Below are 25,000 nucleotides of genomic sequence, written 5' to 3'. Positions count from 1 at the left end.
TATATTGCTTTTTGACTTTTTTTTTGTATTTTAAAAATTATTTCCAAAATATTTTATTTCCTACTTCAATATACCCTAAGCAGGAAGTAAGACGATCTGGACAGTGCTTTGGCCTCACTCCATTTTAGGTCACTGACCCCACCATACCCTAACTTAACAGTAGTACATCTGGCATTATCTGCTTTTTGTTTGAACTAATACTGAAAACTACACATGTATCGCTATCTACATTCAGTCATTAACTACAGTAATGCTGGTACAATGGCAGGCTAAGATCTCCTGACACTAGAAACACTTTTGACAAATATACACAAGCAAAGTATAGAGAACTAAAACGGATTGAGAAAAATTACTTTCTATGAAACATCTGGTAAAACATATACTATTTACATATACACATCTTCAACATAGTCGCATTCTTTTGCATATAATATATTAATACAGAAAAAAAAAACTTCACGTCTGCAAAGTACAGTACATACTTTCTTGTTGAAAAGGGGGTAGAGGAAGGGGCTTAAAGAGATTCTTGTATGGGCCTGGAAATCACCCGACTTTCTGTGGGTTGGCTGCCCGAACACCTTGCTCATAAGTGATCCGCTGTGTGATTAAATACTGAGCAGCCTGGGTAGCAGCTGGCGTTCCTGTAATGGTCACCTTCCGATTCCTTGTGCCAGGCACAAACTCCCCCTTTTTGGAGATCTGTATCCTTGCACCAGTCAACTCCTGATACTCCACTAACGTTTTCCCGCCTTTCCCCAATATTGCACCAACTAGGTTTTCTGGGACCGCTATTTCGACCACGTCCTTTGATCCGTCTGTAGATTTTTCTGAGCCAAGGATGGCACTGGCAGCCAGTGGAGAGGCAGCGCCGAAGTAGCCATTTGTGGCAGCGGTAGCGGCAGCAAGGCTACCGAGGGCAAAAGTCCCCGCTGTTCCACTAACCGGGCTGCCACCGCCCGAGGCTTCATTCGCGTATGTAGCCAGTAGGTTTGCTGCGGCCGCTGCGGCGGGATTTGCACTAGCTGCAGCTGCCGCCAATGCACCCGTGGCTGCAGCTTGACTCAAGCCCAAACCCAGTGTGTTAAGGTTATATCCATAGCTGGCTAAAGTGTTGAGTGCAGAGGTGATGGCTACCAGGTCGTTTCCCGTGAAGCCGGATAAAACCGCTGGGAAGGCAGCGACTCCAGCGAGGTTAGCGTGTCCTAACAGCCCCGCGGCGGCCGCAGCAGTTGGCAACACCTCAGCAGTGTTGGCATAAGGGGATCCCGTTGGGTTGGAGTTGGCCACTGGACCAGTGACATTGGCATAGCTGATATTAAGACAGCTGCCACTCTGTGGGTCCTCCTGGATTTTCTGGATGATAAGTTCGACGGCTTTGCGGTTTTGTTCCGGTTCCCCACTCACCGTCACCACTCTCTCTTGCAAATTTATCCCGTCTGGCTTTTGAGAGAGTTGTACCCAAGCTCCTGACTGCTCCATGACAGCTTTCACTGTGGCACCACCCTTCCCAATGATCAGACCTGCAGTGCTGTTAGGAACAATTATTTTCACCTGTAAATAAAACACAAGCATCAGTATGACACTCCGTCACCACGTTTTAAAATCTGCATGTATCTGCATTACTGAGGTGAAAGATGAAAAATGTTAGAACGTGATATTTTCCTCCATTTTGCATCCAAACAGATCATGCATAACACAGATAAGAAGAAATCTAAGACTTACCCTGCTTTGCTCTGCAAATTATACTTTAAGGAGATATTTTTAATGTCTACTGTTATTGTCTTATAGTTAAATGAGCTGCCTTGCTAAATGAATGCCAACTTATTGTCATTTTTATGACATATTAAGTTGGCATATCCACTGGGAAATGGTGGAAGCCATTGTTGTTTAATTACATAACACTCAAAACAATTATTAGAAGGAAAGAAACAATTTACATCTCATCTACTTGGATTTCATTTGAACTTGAGTCTCAGAAACAGCATTCCAAGTAGCAAACATATTTTAAAATATACTTTTAGACTACCAATTTTGATGGAATGTAAACAAATTTCAGAGAGATAAAGGAGGTAACAAACCTTTTCAAAACGGACCATTTTCCTTTTAGTTCAGCTTTTCCAATCTAAAATATTTGCAGTTGTGCAATTGTTTCTCCCTCATATCTGTTGGCATTTTTTGCAAATAAACTTTAAAACCACTGCAGCAACCATTCTTACGAAATATAAATAATAACTATGTCTTAAAAGGCAGAGCAAAGTGATTTGAACTGCAAAAACACAAACAAAATGTGGCTATGTGAAAGTATAGATTAATCAGCCAGCAACAGATTGGGGTTTGAAAACCATGATCATACTGCTATAAATATTATGATCAAAATGAACTTTCTTATATAAACAGAAAGTGTTGGAGACAGTAACAGTTAACACTTTCAGTCTAATTTGAGTCACATTGGACTTGAACCATTAACTTTGTTTCTCCACAGATGCTGCCAGACCTTCTGAGTATCTCTAGCAATTTCTGTTCTTATTTCAGTGTCTGCAATACTTTGCTTTTATTTTACTGTGCTACCTTGTCTTTGATAATAAGAGAATTTTAAGGATTATAAATTGCGCTTAAAACAAATCAATGCAAAACAAATTATCACAGAATTGAGCCTTTCCATAGTGTTGGATTAATAAAGACAGAATATTTAACAAGGGTAGAGGTGATATAGGAGCTTTTGTGTTTCAATGGTAGTGTCCTTGCTTCTGGGCTAGAAGGTCCAGGTTCAAGTCCTGTGCCAGGGCTTTTGCATGTGAAAGGTATGTTCCGAATGTGGCCTTATAGGCTGATTGTCAGTCTGGAAATCCTTCCAATTAATCTGAGGGCAAGTGATAAGTGTGAGAGAGTTTCCTGGTTAGCTATCCTGCAGAATGAAATGGCAAACCACTGCAGAACGTGGACCAATCCAACGGAAGTCCATGGCCCAACCCTCAGAAAAGAGGACAGGAGAAAAGATAGACAAGCAGAGACAATGTACAGACTTTTCACTTTATTTACATGTGCAAGGAACTACTTGAACAGGGCTTATTATTAACAGTATGTTTGCAGATTTACAATAAAATAGTGAAGATAATTTTCATCTCCTTATCACCCATTCCTGCTGAAAAATGGGAATATAGTCAGCCAATTTTGAAGACAGGACCTGCTGTCCACTAGATACCCAAGGTCAATGTAACTCTATATTTCAGTGGACCTCAAAATATGCAATTGATGTACCCATTTGAAATAAATGGGAGTTTTGTTGCCACACAAGCCAGATTTTCTGGGGGAAATAATGATGAGGTGATTGACAATTACTGTTATTAAGCAATTTCCTCTATCAGTAGCTGTGCAATCAAATCAGGGATATGTTGTGAGATTGGCCTGCTCTTCCACAAGCATCATTAGCTGAAACATTGCCATAAGACTTGGTACTCAAACATTTATAGGCGGAAGCTGCATGTATGTACTTAATAAATATGCCAGAAGAAAACGGCTTGCCAATTCAAGTTCAAGTGAATCGTTAATAGTAAAATGAACCTCAATTATGGGCAACATCATCGTTGGCACTGAACAAGAAATGAGGAGTTTAATTCCTTCAGATTGTGCTGAAATTAAGAGCATGCTTCAGTAAGGATGCTTCAATTTTACAAAAGCCAACTAAAGGTCTTGGCAGCTGTAAGTGTACTGAGGCTTTGCCCATCATTGACCTCAAAATCTTGGCCATAGTCTACACTACTTATATTGGATGTCTTTCTGTAAAGTTGATTTGCCTGCCATGTGCAAGGCCAGTATAAAGTCAGAAAGCAATGTATTCTCTCTTGTTCCACCAAACTGCCAGCAGCTCTTCAATTTCCAGTCTGTTCAAGGGAGATATGAAAGATGCTATCAAGGAGCTCTTGTGTTGACTGGTTAAGTCAGAATAAAAAAAAAATGTGAAATTGTCAACTTGGCAAAATGTAACAGATGCTACTGTTGCTCTGCATGTTCTTTTCATATCTTGTACAGTTTGATCCTCTTAAAAAGTCAATATTTTCACAATATTTAAAACAAAACTGGTCTTTTCCTCCAGTCTTAATTCTACATATTAAAATAAATAATCAATCTTTTGTTACTTGTTATCTTAAAGTGCACGGGATCCACAATGGGTCTAGCACATAATATTTAAATTAAAAAATAGTTTCATAGTATAGGGACTCAATATTCCTAAGCGTTAAAAATGGTTTCATTTTAAGATAATATAAAGACAATTTATATTAAGAAGCTATCATCTGCAGACTGCAGTGAATTTATAGAAAGATGCAGATTTTCATATTAATTCAAATGAATTCCAACTTAGTTGCCAGCTATTTCGATCACGGAAACTTCACCGTTTGATTTTTGGTTACCATTTGGCTTTGCTGAAGCCACCAGTCATTCTAATATCTTAAATACAATCAAATCTATAAAAGTGTAGCTTTGGGCTTGTGACTGTAAATTTCGATGACATCAATACTATAAGCGATAAAGCAAACCTAATAAAAACAGCTTTTAAGCATGTGTTATCAATTTTCCCAATTTAATTTGTTTAGCTGAGATAAGCTGAATAAAATGAACTGTTGCAGAAGGATGTAACTGGAAAGTGATCAAGATTTATGTTCTGATTTTCAGAAACCATTTTAGTACAGCAGTGTTCCAGCCAAAGATTATCTTGAAAGCATGTACATGTTAATATCCTTATAAAATACCAAAACCTAAAAGCATTTCCAGCACCTCTACATAGAGATAGAGGGGTAATTTTCAACTTTCCACCTGGGTCTGTCAGTATATCAACCACTCTTTAGATCCTGTCTAAATTTCATTCCATTGATTGATCGTCTGGAACAGCAAAGTTGAAAATTTTCACCTCACCCTATAAGCTAGAAAATCACTGTTAATGTTTGAAGAGGTTCAAAATTAGTCAATATTTTATATTGCTTAACTAAAATATTTTTATTTAAACAGAAGTACCATTTCAATATTAAAATGATATTCACATTCTCTGATTAAGCAAATACAAGTGCATTTTGAAATAGTATCAACCCAACATGTTATAAATATGCATTGGTCCTGAATTATGGAGACCTCAAGGAGGTCATAAATTAACTGTTCCAGGCAAGAGTCTCATCAATTTTATATTATCTGCTTAATGAACTAGAAACATGCTATACATTTCATACAGATGTCAAAATGTAAATTTCACACAGAAAGCTTTATGTCAGAATATAAACTCTGTCATACACAATTTCTGCTTTCAGTTATCATTTTCTTAAGAATCCAATTCTTTCAAACTAAATAACTGCTGTAAGGTAAATATCTTTCTTATAGCTTCAACGTAAAGTGAATGAAATCTATTGCCCATTGTTTAAGCATAACTGGCTGCAAACGCTATAATGTTTTGCAGTCATCAAAACTGTCATGCCCTTAGGCGAGCCACTTTCAAACAATTTATCTGTAATCTTTCATTGCATCTTTCTTGCCACTGGTTATGGAAGGCATTCACTATTCCTCTTCTTCATTCATTTTTATGTGTTAGTTCCGAACAAGCAAACGTCAAACAGCCAGCGGCAGGTGCAAAATAAATTTATCAAATTTTTGAGATTGGTTTTACTTGGTTTTCCCAACTATCAGTGGCTTTCTGGAACCCAGCATGTGGCAATTCAATTGCTGCGTGCAGTATTGTGATGTCAGCACTTTCCACAATGTTACAAACTTGTGTAAGACCAGTACATCAGACCAAATTCTGCTTCCAAAATAACATTGAGTTTGATGTTTTTGCTAGTGTGTAAATCACCCAGCAATCTGTGGTAAGGTAAAGACACTTTATTAAGTGTGAATCTTCACATGTTGTTGTATGATTGCGTTCACCTTCATCATCTCTGTGAGTTCAAGAAATTCCTGCATTTGTATGTAAACTAGTCATTAATCTTGTTGTAGAAAGTTAGGATTAGTACTTGACTGTAGCTATGTTTCTAATGATAAGATTTCTGTTTCTTCATTACAAATCAACTGCTGTAGCTCAGAGAGGGAACACTGGAAAATTTGGAGTCCCACTCCCAAAGGTAGTAAATTTTCCTTAAGAGATTTTAAAATTTAAAATGTAAAATATTATTTTATTTTCTTTTCATTCTGTTTCTTTTTTCCTCTTATCATTCTGTACCTGATATCTAGTTCATTCCATTGCCTTCCATATAATTTCGCTTGCTCATTTCTCAATCATCAAACCTCATTGTTGAAGAAGCTGTTTCTTCCGTTGTTTGTCCAGATTCAGATGCACTGCTGTCCCTACTGTATCATGTTTATTATCAGCTCATGTTTTCAGAAGCCTACAGGCAAAATGTTTGTGCTCAGGGTTTAGGAATAATTCTAATGAATGGTGCATGGCATGGGATGCTATATTCTAACAAAATCTGAGCTAATGTAATTTACTCTTCAGCTCAGTCATATGAAATATGTATTGTATAGTGCAAGGCAGCAACAATATTTAAACTCTCTATCCGTACAGGTGGCTTGTAAAGTAAAAGCAGCTTATACTGCGTAGATGTAGCTAATGATTTCAATGTCATACCTTTAGCAGAACAACAAAAGTTTTCATTGGGTCAGATAGCACCATGGGTCATTAGCTAAATGGGGCATGTTCATGCTTATTCATATAATTGAAGAATGCCAGGTAGGCCATACAAATAGTGTCTTTTGGCATTGCTTGCTGTGATGAATGGGCCAAAGTCCTCAGAGTTTATTTACTTTGGTATATTAAAGATGTCAGGACAATGCAAAACAACAAAGAATGCAGAATGTTACTGAAGATTTTACTTTAAAAGTAATGACTGAACTTGCAGGCACAGATACAAGTTAAATATATTGCTTCATAGTTAGTGAATCTGATTCTTTTTCAACAAATGATTAGTTAATTTCTTTAAAATTGATTCCCAGGTCACAGTGCTACAAGTGATTAGCATCTATGTATGACCTTCTGTGCATCACTTAGCACTGGACTACATTCTTTCTAAGCAGTACTGGTGACTACTTGCTTAATGCAAAATAAAGATTGGGGAAGCAGAATGTGCAGAAGTCACTTTACTGTACTGCAACAAAAAATTCCTAATTTTGCATGTATTGTATAACTGCAGTCCACCTAAATTGCAGTAAACAGTCTAATATGATAAGAAGTGTATTTATGTTACTTGATTCTACCTGGTAGGAACTTTTACTGCCTAAATTACAAATCACTGCGCTTTGTAGGCTAGTTTTGGCAACATACTGGATTGACATTTTACGTAATATTTCAATATGCTTTAATCCAGTCAAATTGAACCATGGCTGAATTTACGCCACCGGTTAGCACCGTTGGAAACCTGAAATTGCTTCCAAAACCACATTTTTAATATAAATGCATTTGAAATTGTTCCTGGAATAAACAAACATTCAGGGTACATTCACTGGTACTGAAGTTTTCTTATGAGCACACAGGGTTTCTTTTAATATTCTGAAGTTCTGAAGAAGGGTCACTGGACTTAAAGCATTAACTCTGGTTTCTCTCCACAGATGCTGCCTGACCTAGTTTGTTTCTCTAGCAATTTCTGTGTTTGTTTTAAATTTCCAGCATTTGCAGTTCTTTGTTTCTTTTTCTTTAATATTATTGTTTTAGGAAGAGAACCTATAGTAAATTATCAACAGTACAAAAGGATGCCATTTTTAAATATGATGATATATGATAATGAAATCACCTGGGTTGTTTAATCAGAAAGGACTGGAATATCCTACTTACGACCCTTTAAGCAACTGACTTTATTCACAAATAGTCAAATGCAGAGTGGTGGTCTTGTTGCATAGCAATAACATATGAAATGAAACAAAATATACTAAGGTGCTTCCCAAGAGTATTATAAAGATATGACACTGAGCTGCATATTGATATCTTACATCAGATGATCAAAAGCTTGAGAAACATAATTGGAATGAAATTAGACGTTTGTTTAAGTACCATTTCCTGGAATAATTTAAAATTCTAAAAGCCAAGGTTCAGACAACATTGTAAACCTATTTAGGTTTCACCTATCACTTCTCAATCAGATTACAGTTTTATGACTTCCAGACACTATTTTAGATGTCAATAATTAATGTGCATATTAGTCATAGTTGAAGATATATCTGTCTCAATATTTCTTTATACATAAAAGCCTCCCACAGCTTCATTTATTATTACTCAAATTACTAATTAACATGACTACAGTACCTTACATTATTAACAAGTTATTTAGGATGACTGCACAATGTAAAATTAACACAGGGCTTTTCTGCTGAATGTAAGATAATATAGAATACTGTAAAACAAAAAGATATGCTTCATGATTTAAAAAAAACACTATTTTCATTCTACTTTGGTTGGTGACTTCAGCTGAAATCAAATAAATAAACAGACTTTAAAGTAGGTCTAAATTTGTTTATGAACAACATCAGAAGTCAAATGTTTGATTTTTTAAAACAATAAAGAAATATGTAGCAGATGAGGAGCAAATGAAATTGGACCTGTGAGGAGGAATATTTGTTTGGGGCCATTTTCAGATGCAGGGATCACCATGCATAATTATCCAGTGCTGGGTCCTGTTGAGGTAAGCAGTGTGCAAACTTTCTGCTTATTTCAATCTTGTATAAACACGCCTGAAAATCTTAAAGGTAGTCTTTTCTCTTAAAGTGGAATTGCTGAAACAATTTCAGGATGGCTTGACTGGAAGGTAGAGGAGAAGAAATGGAATAGCAGGCCACACTGTGAAATTTTCCAGATTTTCTGATGTGGCGCTGGAAGCTTGAGTGCTAGAGCCAGACAAGGAATAGAAATATTATGTTTCTACAGGGGGCCCAAAGGCACAAGTTAAGAAGAAAACAGAAATTGGTGTCCCAGGGAGTCAATTCCTGCAGCCTGATCCCAAGGATCGGGAAGACGTTCAGTGACCTCCCATGTGTGGTCAATGTCAGTGAATGGACCTTCAAAAGCATCACATACCCATCACAAAAGCAATTTCTCATGCTGCTCAATGCATCACAGAACCATTGCTCACCCAACAAAAATCAGGACTTAAGTCTAACATTCACAGAATCCACCTCACCCAAATAAAATTCTGCCAGTTTCGCATTTATCTCTTGCTGCTTCCCCATTCCTCCAGCTATTCTGTGGTGGAAGACACATCACCCAAACACAATGCAAACTGATTTGCATTCTCCCCCCTTTCTTGAAAAACAAGACAGTCCATAGTCACAGAAAACAGCTGAGAATATGTAAGGATTGGATATGCCTTCATCGACTGAACTGGAGAAAACAATGCTCTGTGTCATGGATGGCTGTGATTGGGACTGTTGCATCCAGCGACACTAAGAACATTATAATGGTTTAACGATTCTGCCTTGTGTCCTTCTCAAATTCTAATTCCTGCTCATCCTGCTGACTGGCATGAAATGCAAACTTCAGATGATGTAAACATGGACCTCTTAATTTCTATCTCACTCCTCTCCTTTCACATTTCTGCTCTTTGAGACAGAAGAACTGCAATTTGGGCAGCCAGAGCACTTTATCATGAAGAATGAGAGTAACTTTAGACCCCTGATGAAGAGGCATTGTCATTTGAATAGATGTGTGAAAATACTAGCTCAATGAGTATCCTCAGGGTAGTACAGAATTAGGATTGGGACATGCTGAGTGATTGCGTAAAAGTGGGCTGCAGCTAGGCCAAAGAGGTAGCATGCAAGAACACATGAATGAGGTGCAGGAGTCGGCTATTCAGCTTCTGAATCCTGCTCCAGCATTTGTTTGTGGCCTCAAGTCTACTTTCTCCTCTGATTCTTCTTTCCTTGCTGGTAAGGATATCTGCCCACCTCAGCCTTCAGCATATTCAATGACCCAGCCTCCACTGCCCTCTGGGAAACAGAATTCCATAAACTAAGAGGAAAAAAGTTATTTTTATCTGAGTCTTAAATGGGACAGTATTCATTTTTAAACAACGTCTCCTTGCTCTAGTCTCCCCCAGAAGGAGAAATGTCCTCTCAGCTCCACTATGTCAAATTCCCTCAGGATCTTATATTTCAATGAGATTACCTCACATTCTTCTAAAGCCCCATGGGTTTACTCATTAGATAACACCGTCATCACAGGATTCATTAGAGTGAATCTTCCCTGAACGGCTACCAATGCAATTATATTCTTTCTTAAGTAAGGAGACCAAAACTGCACATAGTACTCCAGATACAGTCTAACCAAGACCTTGTGCAGCTGCAGCAACATTTGGAAGCTTTTATACACAATTCCCCTTACAATAAATTCAAACATTCCATTTTCTTCCCAATCACATGCTATTCCTGCATGTTAACTTTCTGAATCATGTGGCAAGGTCCCAGATTCCTTTGTGTGGAATTTTGCCTTCCCTAAGAGTGAGGTGGTCAATGGTGAGAAAATGAGGAAAATACAGTAAGAATGAAAAAAAACTGCTGTCTCAATGCTGAGAAAACTAAAATTGCTCATTTTCCTACCAAGCTTTAAAGGACTATATCAGAATCTCATGACTGACTGCATTAAATTTCTAACATGCATCATTTCCATGGCACTTGCAATTCTCCTCCTGTTCTCTAAGAAATTAGAATGAGCAAGTATCTGGACCGTAAATCAGAGTGGTTCTGACTGTGGCAGCTTGCCAATTGCTTGTCAGGGCCATCATTCAACTCTGTCTTTGCTTCAACATCCTTGAATGCTGCTTGTCTACCATGATAACGAATATTTGTCCATGCAAGCTGGCTACGGCAAACTATCAACCTCAAACATCATCATGCCTACACTTGGACCAACTCAAACACCACTTCAGCTCTTCCAACAATTCATTTTATTGCTCAGGAACACCTTGGACTTGCATGCTTCTGCCAGGTCACTTTGTGCACAAGGACACACACATATCTCTTGCATTTAATCTTTTGGGTCTTAGCTTGATTTCTGAGCACTTACTCACGTTGCATATACTTGAGGTTTCCCAGCTCTGTGGCATGTACTACCTTTTAGAGCAGAGAGAGGGAGAGTGCGAGGCAAGCAGCTTGTCAAAGTCGTCAAGGGGTGGGAATGGTCAAGGGGTGGGAATGACACTGCGTGGTTTTGGGCTACATCAATGTCACCTACAGCATGTGTCAGCAGCTTATCAGCAAACATACAAGCCATGCTTGAAGTAAATGGCTATGCTTGGAAGTCAAAGGGGAGCAGCAGTTAGAGAGATCAAGGGGACTATGGGCATTCTAGAATGCTGCCACTGTAAGGAGGCATGTATGGTTCCTGTCTGAGATTGTTTACTGTCCATCAGGACATGGGCCTACCGAGCCTAGACATCCATATTCTTGCACTTGGGTGATTGGACTACAGTCAATCCTGTAGGTCAACTGCAACCAGTACAAGGATTACAGATAGGTCAGTGTGAGGCTAATTTTTCCTGCATTTAGACAAAGGGAGGGTTTATGTATGATGGAAATGGATGAAAGGGCAGTTAGTGAAGATGCAGGAGCAGCCAGTCTGGTCAGATGTCCTGAGTGAGAGAGTAGGAAGCACGGAAAGCTTAGTGTATGACATGATGCATGTCATAGTCAGAGTTGTAGTTTGTGAGCCTTGGTGAAATGAGTGTGCCATGGTAGAGCTCGACTGAGTGACAACCCTGTTAGTGTGAGCTAGTAGAGAGAAGATAGTGGCACTTACCCTTGCCTGTTTTCTACACTTCTGGGATTCCTTTTAACCTGGGACACAGCACTGACCCAGGTTGCAAACTGGGGGGCTAACTTGCCTTTTTGGACCCTGTCCTCAGTGATAAGGGGCGAGTACCACAACGTGAGGGCTAGTTGCTGGCTTACATGATTCGAAGAGGTGAGCATTCAAATATGGCACCATTGGTGTAAATATCAGAGGTCCGGCAAAGTAAACACTTCCCTCTTTCCTGCTGCATAATTTCATGAGAGAGATTAAAGAGTTTGCCCGCATAATTAATGAGCAGAAGGCTGCGAGCAATGGCCGATTGGGTGACATGAATCTGAATCAAGGTAAATCCAACTGAAAATGGGAGAATTCAGCCCGCAGAGTTCTGCAATCTCTCTTTGAAATGATACTGCATGTGCCAGCTCACCAGAGAGAAAGGTTATATATGAGTTCTGCAAAAAAGAATAATATAAGGATTTTGATGGTGGAAGAGTACAGAAGAAAGCTGATGGGCATGAACTCACAGGTATTTGATGCTTTGTAAGGCTACCTCAAAGCCTGCTGTCATTATCAAGGAGAACACAGAAATCTGACTTTAACTTAGCACAGGATTTTGTGCAGAGATTGGAGTCCATCCTTATCAGCAAGGACATAGTGGCAAACTCCAGGGCTGTATACACCGATGTACCAATGGTGGCTGTAGTCTCATCTTCCATTGCTGCGCAGTCAGAAACCATCCAGCATCCCAATGCTGCTGTAGAAGCTCAGGCTCAAATCAGATCAGCTTATTGACATGCAAGCTCAGAGTGCTGCCATCATGGCTACAGGGACCAGGCTTAAAGCGAAATGCAGTGTTTCACAGCAACATGCGCTCCAACGGATTACTAGGATTGTTGAGCTGCCCTGACAGACTGCAGCAGTTCAAGAAGGCAGGTCATCATTATCTTCTCAATGGCAATTACAGATGGGCAATAAATGGCACCCACACCCCATGAATAAATATTAAAACAAACAAGGCTGTGTAACACAAACCTACTATTAACTTACTGTCAACCAGCATTTGTCCTACTATCATTGCCACTCTCCAGTGACCCTGCCAACCAGCCCAAACTGCTATCACATGCTGAGGTGGGACAATCTGAAACCAAGGCCTAAAGACTCAGAGTTGTTTGCAGTCAGTCTGTAAAACCATCTGCATTCTTTCCCCGTGAAAGTTACCAGTAATGTTGCAACCACAGGGGTAGTAATGTACTGAAGTTCGAAACCAGGCAAGGGCACTAAGGAAATGCACTAGGGTCACTTGTTGAGTATTGCGTGTATTATTGGATAATGTTGTTGCGAATTAAGTTGGTGGCTCTTATTTCAGATAGTTGGCCACTAGGAGGCTGTGATGGTAACTGAATGGATTGAAAGTTGGGAAATTGCAGAATAACTGTCATGTTGGAATGACATCTGAATTTGGGCTCTGCCGATGTGGGGTACGTGTCCAGATAAATTCCCCCTTTCTCTTGAGATGGGCTTTCGAAGGCTTGATGGTAATGACTGGGCCCCCATGGTAGCAAGTACATGTGGCAAACATGACAAATGCCCCAACACCCTGATGAGTACTGGAGAGCTGCCCGCACTGATCCAAGAAGTTGAACTGTTGTTTTGGGATGCTGTTGGCCTGCTTCACAACATTCCTGGTGGTGTTCGGCTTTCATCATTGACACACTGCCTGCCCCGTGGTTGTGTTACAGTGGAGTTACATGTGCCAAGTGTAGAGCATGGATCCTTGTCACCCAACAATTAATGTCTGATTCCTTGTGCTTTGCCCATTCATTCATGTGATGTGGGCATCACTGGCTACACCAGCATTTATTGCCCATCCCTAATTGCCCAGAAGGCAGTTAAGAGTCAACCACACGGCTGTGGGTCTGGAGTCACAGACAAGGTAAGGATGGCAGTTTCCTTCTCTAAAGAAGATTAGTGAACTAGATGGCTTTTTTTTGACAATCGATAATGGCTTCATAGTAATCATTAGACGATTAATTCCAGAATTTTATGAACTTCACCATGTGTCCTTCATACCTGGGCTTTTGGATTAACAGTCTAGTGGTCATACTTCTAGGCTGTCACATCTCCCGGAATTGTCACAAGATGGTTGCACCAGTGTTGCTGATAGGAAAGCAAGCATTCACTGGTAGGATCTTTTGATGTGGTTGCACACTGAGCAGACATTTACGGAGTGGTAACTTTTGTCATTCTGATACATCTCTCTATTAACACGTGGGGCTCACAGAGCCTTGTGCTTGCGGCTATGTGCACTGTACACTATTGGGAGTTCCACTAGGCTTTTGATCCTGCCGCTTCTCTCTGTTCAGGGAGAAGACAACGATGACCTTCTCCATCTGGACAGGACCTCTGTCAACTCCTGACACCACAACACAGTGAACGTAGAAGCAAATAATGTTACCTGCTTCCACATGATAGGATCCATTGACATAGAAACCGAGCGACCACAATTATCTTAACAGCCATTGGCAGTATTCTCCCTGTACTGCTCTGCAGCTGCAGGTTGGGTTGTACTTCATGGCACAGTTATGTCACCATCTCTTTGGTAAAATGTTTCAAACACTGCTTCTGGCTGAGGTGCAGGTCGGATAATTGTTCCCTAATGATCCTTCATAGTTAGTGCTTTTCGCTGAGCATCCCATTCTCCTCCTCCAGTTGTACACAGCTAGCCCTACGTAGTGCTGCATATATTCTATTTCCATGTTGTGCTGCAGCTGGAGAAGCACTGCAACTGTAATTCCAAATACAAGGTGGCCTTCTTCTTAGGGGCCTTCTAACAATTCTGACCTCCTTTACCATTTTGTTCTAAATCTAAAATGTTTACCAAACTTCTTTAATAACACTAAACATAGTAATTCTACTAGCAACAGCAAAAAAAGATCAAAAACACTGCAGCATCTGGGAGTTTCATGGTTTTCCCTTTCAAACAGCGTTGGGAGTGCACCACAGTGCACCATACTGACTGGAAGGAACTGGAGGCAATCTGTCTTACACCTTTTAGTTGCGGGCTTCTGTAGCATTGGCACTTGTAATACTACCAAGACCAATTTCAGGGCCATAGTTTCTGAAGCTTTTCACCACTGGAGTTAGGCTCATGGAATTTTAGAGTCTATTGTGGGACAATTTTAAGAGACTGATTAATTTGATCAGCCAATAATGTGAATCTCAGTTTAGTAGACAGTGAACCAAATAGATAGAGTTTTTCTTTGTGTAAAGATTTCTATGTTCCTTTGTCAACTTGTTAATTTCACTCAAATCTAAGAATAATTTTCAGATAAGTAAATAAATACATTGCAAATCCTGGGCAGATACAATTACATTTCCAACAGCTTAAAGCAGTCATGTTATTATTTATTTATAACTCGTTGTTAATAAATATGAAGAAAATGAGCACTGCTCTTCCATACATTTGCTACATATGCTTGCAGTTCTTGGTCTGCTTACTTTAAAGGGATAAAAACAGGAACAAAAACAAAGTTGCTGGAAAAGCTCAGCAGGTCTGGCAGCATCTGTGAAGGAGAAAACAGAGTTAACGTTTTGGGTCTGGTGACACTTCCTACTTTAAAGGATGAAGAGTTGAATGTGGGTTAAATGTCAAAATTAGTTTCTAGGAGAATGAGCTTCAGAATATTCTCCATATTTACTAGGCTAAAAATGCTTCCATTTATCCAATCATCATATTTTAGTGTGTGAATTAAGCTTTATACTAGTCAGATATTTTAAACACAGCTTGATCTCACGGTACCAATATTCCAATGTTACTTGCTTAAATATTGAATGCTATTGTTATTTGCTGTTGGGATTGTTTACATTGAGCATTCCTATGCGCAACAGAAAGTTGAAAAAAATAAATTACTCCAAACAAACCCTGTCTTGTCATTTGGCATATTGTTAGCTTCTAGATAAACTTGGAAATGTGTTGGTCCAGTTGATGCACAATCTATGTCCCAGTAAATTTTGCAGTCTATGTTGTGATCTTTCACGGATTCTGAAAATTGCTTTCTACCCATTGCAGTAAATAGCAGGTTGCACCTGACGTCAACCATCATTCACAGGTTATAGACCCAACAAAGGCGGTCTTGATAAAATTGTTTTGATTATTTGAGCAAACCTAACATTTGCTTTCATTTTAAACATAATAGAAAATATAAAACATAACAGAAAAGCATTAAAACTTGTTAGTCCTTCAGTCTGAATCAGATGGTCCAAATGGATGTATTGTAACCGTTAAATTCATTTCTTTCCAATTTCATTATTACTGAATTTCATATGAAGAAGTTTTGTTTATCTCATTGTTCAGGTGGGTAACACAAATAGTCAGAAAATGTCTTCTTAAAATTTAGGCTACAACAATGCAGCTTTGTTTCTAAGAAGAATACTCCTATCATTTGAAGGTCATGCTTGATTGTCTTGTAGGAAGAAGTCAAGGTAGTTAAGCACAACATCTCTACAACGTTAAGGATTTGTTACTAACTACAGTGTGGTATTACATAATACAAATACAAACACAGTCATTACGGTGAGTATTACGTTCAAAATATATCCATAATATTTGGAATTACTTGCTCCCTGAACATTTGTCTCCAGCAGGGAATAACCTACTGTCTAGCATCCCTTCACATTTCCATCCCCTATCCAACACCTCCATTGGTATGATACGTTTACATTTCAGTTTCCTTATACATTAAAATAACACATTGTTAATTTTAATATAATTGCTGCTAAGAATGTACATTTTCTGTGCCAAATGGACAGGACTCAAGATCTTTATGTTGGAGTTTACACAGAATTTTCTTTTAGTTGGATGTTAACTAATAGCTAACTGCCAAGCTTTATTTAAATTTATGCCAGACAGGTTTATTCCGGAAGAATGAACCAGAAAATGGCCAACACCTATTTTGTTCAGTTGAAACAGGCACTATGATTTTTTTACATGTTCTTTCTATCTGCAAAGAACTGGACCATGTACATTAATATAAAACAAAAAACTGAGTATGTTGGAGATCTAAAACAATAGCCAAAATTGCTGATGAAACTCAACAGGTCTGATAGCATCTGTGGGAAGAAAGCAGAGTTAATATTATGAGTCCGGTGACCCCTCATCAGAATTGATAGCAGTTGGAAAAAAACTGATATTTATGCTGAAGATGAGGTTGGAGAACCTGGGTGAGGGTTGAAAGGAGAGGTGAATGGATGGGAGGAGATGCAGCTCAGAGACAGAGATATCTGCATGAAAGGAGTAGATAAATGCGGTGATAATGGATGGTAGGCCAGGTTAGAAGAAAAGCTGAATAAGTGATAATGAGAGCTGAGGGTAGCATAGGATAGGTAGTCTGTACTGAAAGTATACCATGAAATGTGATAATAGGTCTGACAGTAAGTGATAATGAGTGGGCTGTGCTAAAAGCAACCCCCATCATGACAGGACCTGGGTAAGGTGTGGGTAAAAAAAAAATCCATCATTCTACGTCAGGGCCTTGCAAACAAAGGGACATGATGTTTCACAAGATTTACCACTGATTGGGATGCCTTACATACCTGGCCTCATATCAGCATTAACAAGCAATCAGCTCTCATTTCTCATGAAGTATAAAAAGTTATTCCCCTTTAAACTGGTATTCTCACCAATGTTCTGTTGAGTTCAAGGTGAACATCTTTGACAAAATATGTCTTTTTTAGCAATGCTCAAGTTCTGTTCTGCCAAACAACTATTAATTGTAACTCAATTGATCAGCTACAAAGATCAAGGTTACAATGTACCATGTTCAAACACCAGGCTTTAAATTCAATAAAGTAGCATCTACTTTGTCAGCAGATATTTCAATTTCCCACATGACTCATTCTTATAGACTTAAGTGCTTCCTAATGGACAACAGAGCAGTTAACAGCTTTTTTTTTACAGAATCAAAAACTGGCAAATATATATGATAGGTCTAATTTTAATTTAAATTTATTAAGCAGTAGAAAAACAATTTTCACTCCAAAACGTCCCAAATTATATTTGTTCAAAACTGTCAGATTTCCTTTAAAATGAAGATTAATTGATGAGATGTTAAAATACCTTCTTCCCACAACCCTCTCCATCCTATTAAACTTTCAGAACTAATGAGACTGGCTAAAGAATGTCTGTGTTGAATTAAAACATTACACAGGGCAGTCAGATGCTCACAATTCCAGAAAATATATACAATTTTGTTTACTTAACTTTAAATTAAGATACAAAAAGATAATTTGGTTATTTTGTTGTGAACATTATTCTGATCAAGATTAAGAACACTGGTACCACATGAAGATTTTTTTGGGTGTGAGAAAGTCCTGTTTTAAATATGCGTTGGTGCAGCATGTTGTTAACTTAACATACTTTAATCTGAACCGTATTCCAATTTCTAGGTTCCAGATTGACTATCATGAATAAATAATCATGAAACATTGAGATGCATCAAAAAAACTATCTGGTCTATTGAGCCTCACACAATAACGATGTTTGAAGGATCAAGATTAGGCAATTTACCCACTGGCAGGGATACTCACTCATCCACCATTATTGATGTGATCTCTACGAATTGCTGGTTGGGGGTTGGAGATGAGGATCAAAAACAAACTAAGGCAAATCTGGGAACATTAACTGTTGGAATAAACTGCCTGAATGTGCACAGTAGATTTGTGAAAAGCCTTCAGATGTGTTTCTGTGAGTGGAAGACATTTTGAGTAGGTAGGTGGCTGATTTTTAGTCATTGGAATCTCTTGTAGCTTGTCTGAGTTCCTTCAGGAGTTGCAAGGAATTTCCAGAGTTTGATCCAGAATTTGCTCAAGATTTTACCTCTGTCCTTACTAGGAGGTTGCACGACCAGGATGGGAGGGGAAGGTATGGTGCCTCTCCAAAGGCAAGTTGTTGCCTCTTTTATTTGAGAAACATGGCTTTAGGAGCAGGAATCAGAAAGGCCATATATATCTTGACATATAATACCTTTGATGCTGTTCAAAGTGTGCTATTGATATAACATTAGAGAATGTTGAAACTTAATTGGATTTACCTAACAGGGTGAAGAGAGGGACAAAATATCAGACTCAGTAATAGAGCTAACTAAAGGAGAACTCTAGAAATGGGTAAGGAAAAGGCTACATTCACTACTATTGTTTAGATGAGTGAGCTAATTGTTCATGGGCATAAAAGAGCAACTCACTTCATTTGAAGATACAAATAGAGTTTCTGTTATGTTTACTACTGCATGGTAATTACTATTTCCACTGTAATGAAAAAGCAATGTGCTTAATTGAGTGCATAATATGTAAAGGATTTTTTTGCCCTGAGCCTGTTGGCTGTACATAATGAACTTAAAAAGAAGAATTTCAATGGCCATTTTCCCTTCTTACTACCCTGGCCTCAAAGCAATTATTAAATTCTTGTTCTCGGACTGGGTACATTTGCAAGTTATCATCTCAAAGGAAGCATAGAAGTAAAAATTATTAAGGGAGAACAGAATCTGAAATGATTGCAACACTCTCCCGTTATTTGGTAGCTATGATTTGGATTGAAAATCAGATTTAAAATTGCTTCTTTGATAAGATTTTATCATTTTATTGAAAAGAGGTTCTGATTTAAAAGATCATTATTCACATTCTTTCAAACAATGGTATGCTGTTTCTGGTGGCCTACCCCTTTAAAGAAATGAAAACAAAAATTGCTGAAAAAACACAACAGGTCTGGCAGCATGGGTGGGGAGAAAGCAGAACAGTTCTGAAGAAGATCACTGGACCGAAAAATGTGAACTCTGCTTTTTTTTTTCCACAGATGCTGCAACTTCTTTGGCTGTTTCGGATTTCCAGCATCCTCAGTTCTTTTTTTTAAACCCCTTTAAAGATCTCTTTGAGAAAACGTATTTTGATTTTCTGAAATGCTTCTCTAAAGTACGTCTCATGAAGAGGGAAGAAAATTTATGTGAAAAATAATTGCCTCTTACATATTTTGTATGCTGTGTAGGAAAAGACATAACTAATTTAGTCATAAACCTTGAATTAAATTGGCGAGAATCTAAATTACTGATTTTTAATTGTTTCTCTTCATTATTCATTTCTAATATTGCTTGTACACCTTTACTGCAAAATACCACAATAATTTGTGCTAATATTGCATGGCAAAATACGTACACTCCAACTGCAAAAACAATCTAAATCTCTGGATTGTAATTCTTTGTGGGCTGAACATCAAAGTTAAGGTAGGAATAATTAGCCTAAAAGACAGTGTCAGGTCTGCAAAAGCCATCATTTTTTTAGTTTGAATTTGAAGAGCTCGAAAATATCCTCATAAGCCAAGTAGTGGAACACATATTTATTAAGCATGGAGTTTTTAACATCACAATTGCAGCATTTGAAAAATACTACTGAAAGTTCTTTTTCCTCCCATGATTGACTGCAATTAATTGTACTGGAGCTTAATATTCTATACATTAGGCAAATTCAAATAATACTTTAAATAAGTAACAGTAATATAGTATACAATAATATATTATTTTTAACTTACATATCATGTTTAGCTTTTCATTCCTTTGATAATTTATGCAGAAAGGTGAAAAATACTGAATTGTCCACAATTATTAGTAACAAAGTATTGAAGCATTATATTTAAATGCAAAATAATTTTTTAAAAAAGCAGTCTAATTTTGTTCACTTTGAAGAATTACATATTCCACAACCATGGCCTCTCTTATGCATAAAAAACTGTAGGGCATCAGACTAGTAGTCAAAATCAGCTGAGGATATCACTCATACAAACCAAGGTACATGAAACTAAATAAAATAGACAATGCTGGAAATACTCAGCAAGTCAGGCAGCATCTGCTGAGAGAATGACAGAATTCATATTTCAGGTCTGTGATTTTTCATCAGGACTCGAGCTTAAAAGGTCACAGACCTTTCTGCTTTTCACTCCACAAATGCTGCCTGATCTGCTGAGTATTTCTGGCATTTTGTTTTATTCAGAATTCCAGAATCTGCAGTGGTTTATTTTTCAAGTACTAGAAATGGACTTGATTATCTAAGTTGTCTTAACTGGTGTTTGTGGCAGGAACATGTTCTATGTACTGCATTCGCTGCAGTAGTTCATTACGATTACTTTAACAGCATCCTTCCAGTCCTGTGCCAGTGAGCAGCAAGCTGGATAAGAACTGAAATATTGTCAGAACAATATAACTTCCAAGTTTCACACATCCCTCATTTGAATATAGTGCTATTCCTTCATCATCACTTAGAAAAAACCTGGAACTCCCTGTCTGGTATATTCTGGAAGTATCATTATCATAGTTTTCAGGAGTTTAAGAAGAAGACCCATTGCCACTTAAAAGATAAGTGGATATGAGCAATAAATGCAGCCTTCTCATTATCCCTCCAATCCTGAGAACACGTTATAATAATGATTTCCAAAAAGTAGCTCGTGGTTAATAAACAATGACAAGAACATTGAAATAATTTAATGTTTATATCTTTGTTTCGGTTGAGATTTGAATCATTACTTTGGATAATTACACAAAACCTACACAAGATGATTCTCGCTACAACTACATGTCTTTGGCAGGAGAAAATAAATAGTAATCTAACACACAGTACTTGCGGATTCATCTACAATAAGAATTTCAGTCCCAAACACCTTTAGCATTACTCAGAGATACCAAAAGCTGAAATCTCAATGATACTTTATCAACACATTTAAAGTTTGTACTTCTTAATAAGTGTAATTTTATAACAGAAAAAAATAATTTCTTAATTTTATCAATTTACCTGTTGCCTGGAATTTAAACTACTGCTTTTTGCTTTTTTAAGCTTTGATATTATCATTAGTCGTTAACTTGTGCATTTTCCATTTTGAAGCTAAACATTATATTTTAAATGGTAAGAATTACAACTAAATTGATAATCTGTGAAAGGCTATTTGGGATAAAATTCCAAATACTGAAATGAAGAAAAATAATTCAAATTATTCCTCCATTGCTTCCTTGATCTAGATGTCATTTAAACCTTCCATGAACCTCTTTGCAATCACCACACCAGTTACCTGATGTGAGTAAATCTAACTTGTTGTAACAGAGACCATCATCTACTTGTTTCAATTGACATAAGTTTAACATTGGCATTCACCTGCTTATTTTAAATAGATTCGGAAAATGGGACGTAAAGCCAAATAGACTATCTATGTTGAAGCACTGCATTTCCACATGGCATCCCAACCAGCATCTTGAGTGAGAAAAAGCAACTGAGAGTCATTATTTATCCTAACTGTTACATAAAATTTGTAACTCGAGAAGAGTTTTAAACTTTCTTTCCGAGAATTAGGATGTTATGAGCTAATCTGATTACTTCAATATGCTACATTAGGTTGACAGAGTACAGTTAGTACAAATGACAACATTCAGCTGTGGACTGTGTGGATCAGATTAATTTGTGTCAAGTTCACAGGGCAACGATATGTTGCAATTAGGCTAGATTGTGCAGAAGAACCAAATTAAGCATTGGTTGTCGATACTGATAATCTTCTCCATGAATTAATCAGTTAGATCCAAACCTCCAATGTTACCTATATTCTTTTGTATTATTCTTCTTCAATTAACTTCAACAATAAGTTTATGAGAGTCAATTTCACACTTCAACCATCCTCTGTGTAAAGGTTTTTAAAGAAGTAATCTTTAGTTCTCCAGTTAGTTTACATTTGTTTCCATAATTTGGGAAAAGGGCATATCTCTGGCAACCACCGAGAAACCGATATCCATTTCAAGCCCACCGACTCCCACAGCTACCGAGAATACACCTCCTCCCACCCATCCTCCTGCAAAAATGCCATCCCCTATTCCCAATTCCTTCGCCTCCGCCGCATCTGCTCCCAGGATGAGGCATTCCACTCCCGTACATCTCAGATGTCCTCGTTTTTCAAGGACCGCAACTTCCCCCCCCCCTCAGTGGTCGAGAACGCCCTCAACCGTGTCTCCCGCATTTCCCGCAACTCATCCCTCACACCCCCTCCCCGCAATAACAACCAAAATAGAATCCCCCTCGTCCTCACGTACCACCCCACCAACCTCCAGATCCAACGCATCATCCTCCGACACTTCCGCCATCTGCAATCCAACGCCACCACCAAAGACATTTTTCCCTCCCCACCCTTATCTGCTTTCTGGAGGGACCACTCTCTCTGTGACTCCCTTGTCCGCTCCCCACTCCCCTCCAGCCCCACCACACCCGGCACTTTTCCCTGCAACCGCAGGAACCGCTACACCCGCCCCTACACCTCCCCCCTTACCCCCATCCCAGGCCCCAAGAAGGCTTTCCACATCAAGCAGATGTTCACCTGCACATCTGCTAATGTGGTATACTGCATCTGCTGTTCCTGTTGTGGCCTCCTCTACATCGGGGAAACCAAGCGGAGGCTTGGGGACCGCTTTGCAGAACACCTACGCTTGGTTCGCACTAAACAACTGCACCTCCCAGTCGCTAACCATTTCAACTCCCTCTCCCACTCCTCAGATGACATGTCCATCCTGGGCCTCCTGCAGTGCTACAACGATGCTACCCGAAGGCTGCAGGAACAGCAACTCATATTCCGCTTGGGAACCCTGCAGCCCAACGGTATCAATGTGGACTTCACAAGCTTCAAAATCTCCCCTCCCCCTACCGCATCCCGAAACCAGCCCAGCTCGTCCCCGCCTCCCTAACCGTCCTTCCTCCCACCTATCCCCTCCTCCCACCTCAAGCCCCAACCCCATCTCCTACCTGGACACCACCCCAAGGCCTCCTACCCTCCCTCGACCTCTTCATCTCCAACTGCCATCAAGACATCAATCGCCTCAACCTCTCCACCCCTCTCACCCACTCCAACCTCTCCCCCGCAGAACGTGCAGCCCTCCGATCCCTCCTCACCATAAAACCCGCGGACAAGGGAGGTGCAGTTGTAGTACGGCGCACTGACCTCTACATCGCCGAGGCCAGACGCCAACTCTCCGACACCTCCTCCTACCGCCCCCTTGATCATGACCCACCCCTGAGCACCAAACCATCATCTCCCAAACCATCCACAACCTCATCACCTCAGGTGACCTCCCACCCACGGCCTCCAACCTCATCGTTCCCCAACCCCGCACTGCCCGCTTCTATCTCCTTCCCAAAATCCACAAACCTGAATGCCCTGGTCGACACATTGTCTCCGCCTGCTCCTGCCCCACCGAACTGATCTCCAACTATCTGGACTCCATTTTCTCCCCCTTGGTCCAGGAACTCCCTGCCTATGTCCGTGACACCACCCACGCCCTCGACCTCCTCCAGAACTTCCAATTCCCCAGTCCTCAACACCTCATCTTTACCATGGATGTCCAGTCCCTCTACATCTGCATTCCCCATGCAGATGGCCTAAAGGCCCTCCGCTTCTTCCTGTCCCGCAGGCCCGACCAGTCCCCCTCCACTGACACCCTCATCCGCTTAGCCGAACTCGTCCTCACCCTCAACAACTTTTCTTTCAATTCCTCCCACTTCCTACAGACAAAAGGGGTGGCCATGGGTACCCGCATGGGCCCAAGCTACGCCTGCCTCTTTGTAGGTTACGTGGAACAATCCCTCTTCCATACCTACACCGGCCCTAAACCCCACCTCTTCCTCCGTTACATTGATGACTGTATTGGCGCTGCCTCGTGCTCCCACGAAGAGCTCGAACAGTTCATCCACTTCACCAACACCTTCCACCCCAACCTTAAGTTTACCTGGACCATCTCTAATAACTCTCTCCCCTTCCTGGACCTCTCTGTCTCCATATCGGGCAACCACCTAGAAACCGATATTCATTTCAAGCCCACCGACTCCCACAGCTACCAAGAATACTCCTCCTCCCACCCACCTTCCTGCAAAAATGCTATCCCCTATTCCCAATTCCTTCACCTCCGCCGCATCTGCTCCCAGGATGAGGCATTCCACGCCCGTACATCTCAGTTGTCCTCGTTTTTCAAGGACCGTAACTTCCCCCCTTCAGTGGTCGAGAACGCCCTCAACCGTGTTTCCCACATCTCCCGCAACTCATCCCTCACATCCCGTCCACACAATAAGAACCAAAAAAGAATCCCCCTCGTCTTCACGTACCATCCCACCAACCTCTGGATCCAACGCATCATCCTCTGACACTTCCGCCATCTGCAATCCGACCCCACCACCAAAGACATCTTT

General features: G+C 39.7%; 1 protein-coding gene across 4 annotated transcripts in view; it reads right to left on the bottom strand.

Moving 5' to 3' along the window:
- The window catches only part of LOC109912316 (RNA-binding protein Nova-1), a 358,414-nt gene that overhangs the window by 111,796 nt on the left and 221,618 nt on the right, over positions 1-25,000 (bottom strand). For 2 of the 4 annotated variants that reach the window (XR_007262714.1, XM_048600399.1), the window contains exon 5: positions 1-1,551. This exon is cut by the window's left edge. The exons of 1 other annotated variant lie outside the window; for it this stretch is intronic. Coding sequence is in view for 2 of the 3 variants with exons in the window: in XM_048600399.1 (XP_048456356.1) it covers positions 544-1,551 (1,008 nt within the window). In the remaining variant the exon portion in view is untranslated. The remainder of the gene's footprint in view (positions 1,552-25,000) is intronic. One more of the 4 variants, XM_048600400.1, reaches the window with a different exon arrangement.

Source organism: Rhincodon typus, chromosome 8, assembly GCF_021869965.1.
Source record: "Rhincodon typus isolate 14 chromosome 8, sRhiTyp1.1, whole genome shotgun sequence".
Lineage (NCBI taxonomy): Eukaryota > Metazoa > Chordata > Chondrichthyes > Orectolobiformes > Rhincodontidae > Rhincodon > Rhincodon typus.
The sequence above is the reverse complement of the archived record's forward strand: the minus strand, read 5'-3'. Positions and strand labels throughout refer to the sequence as shown.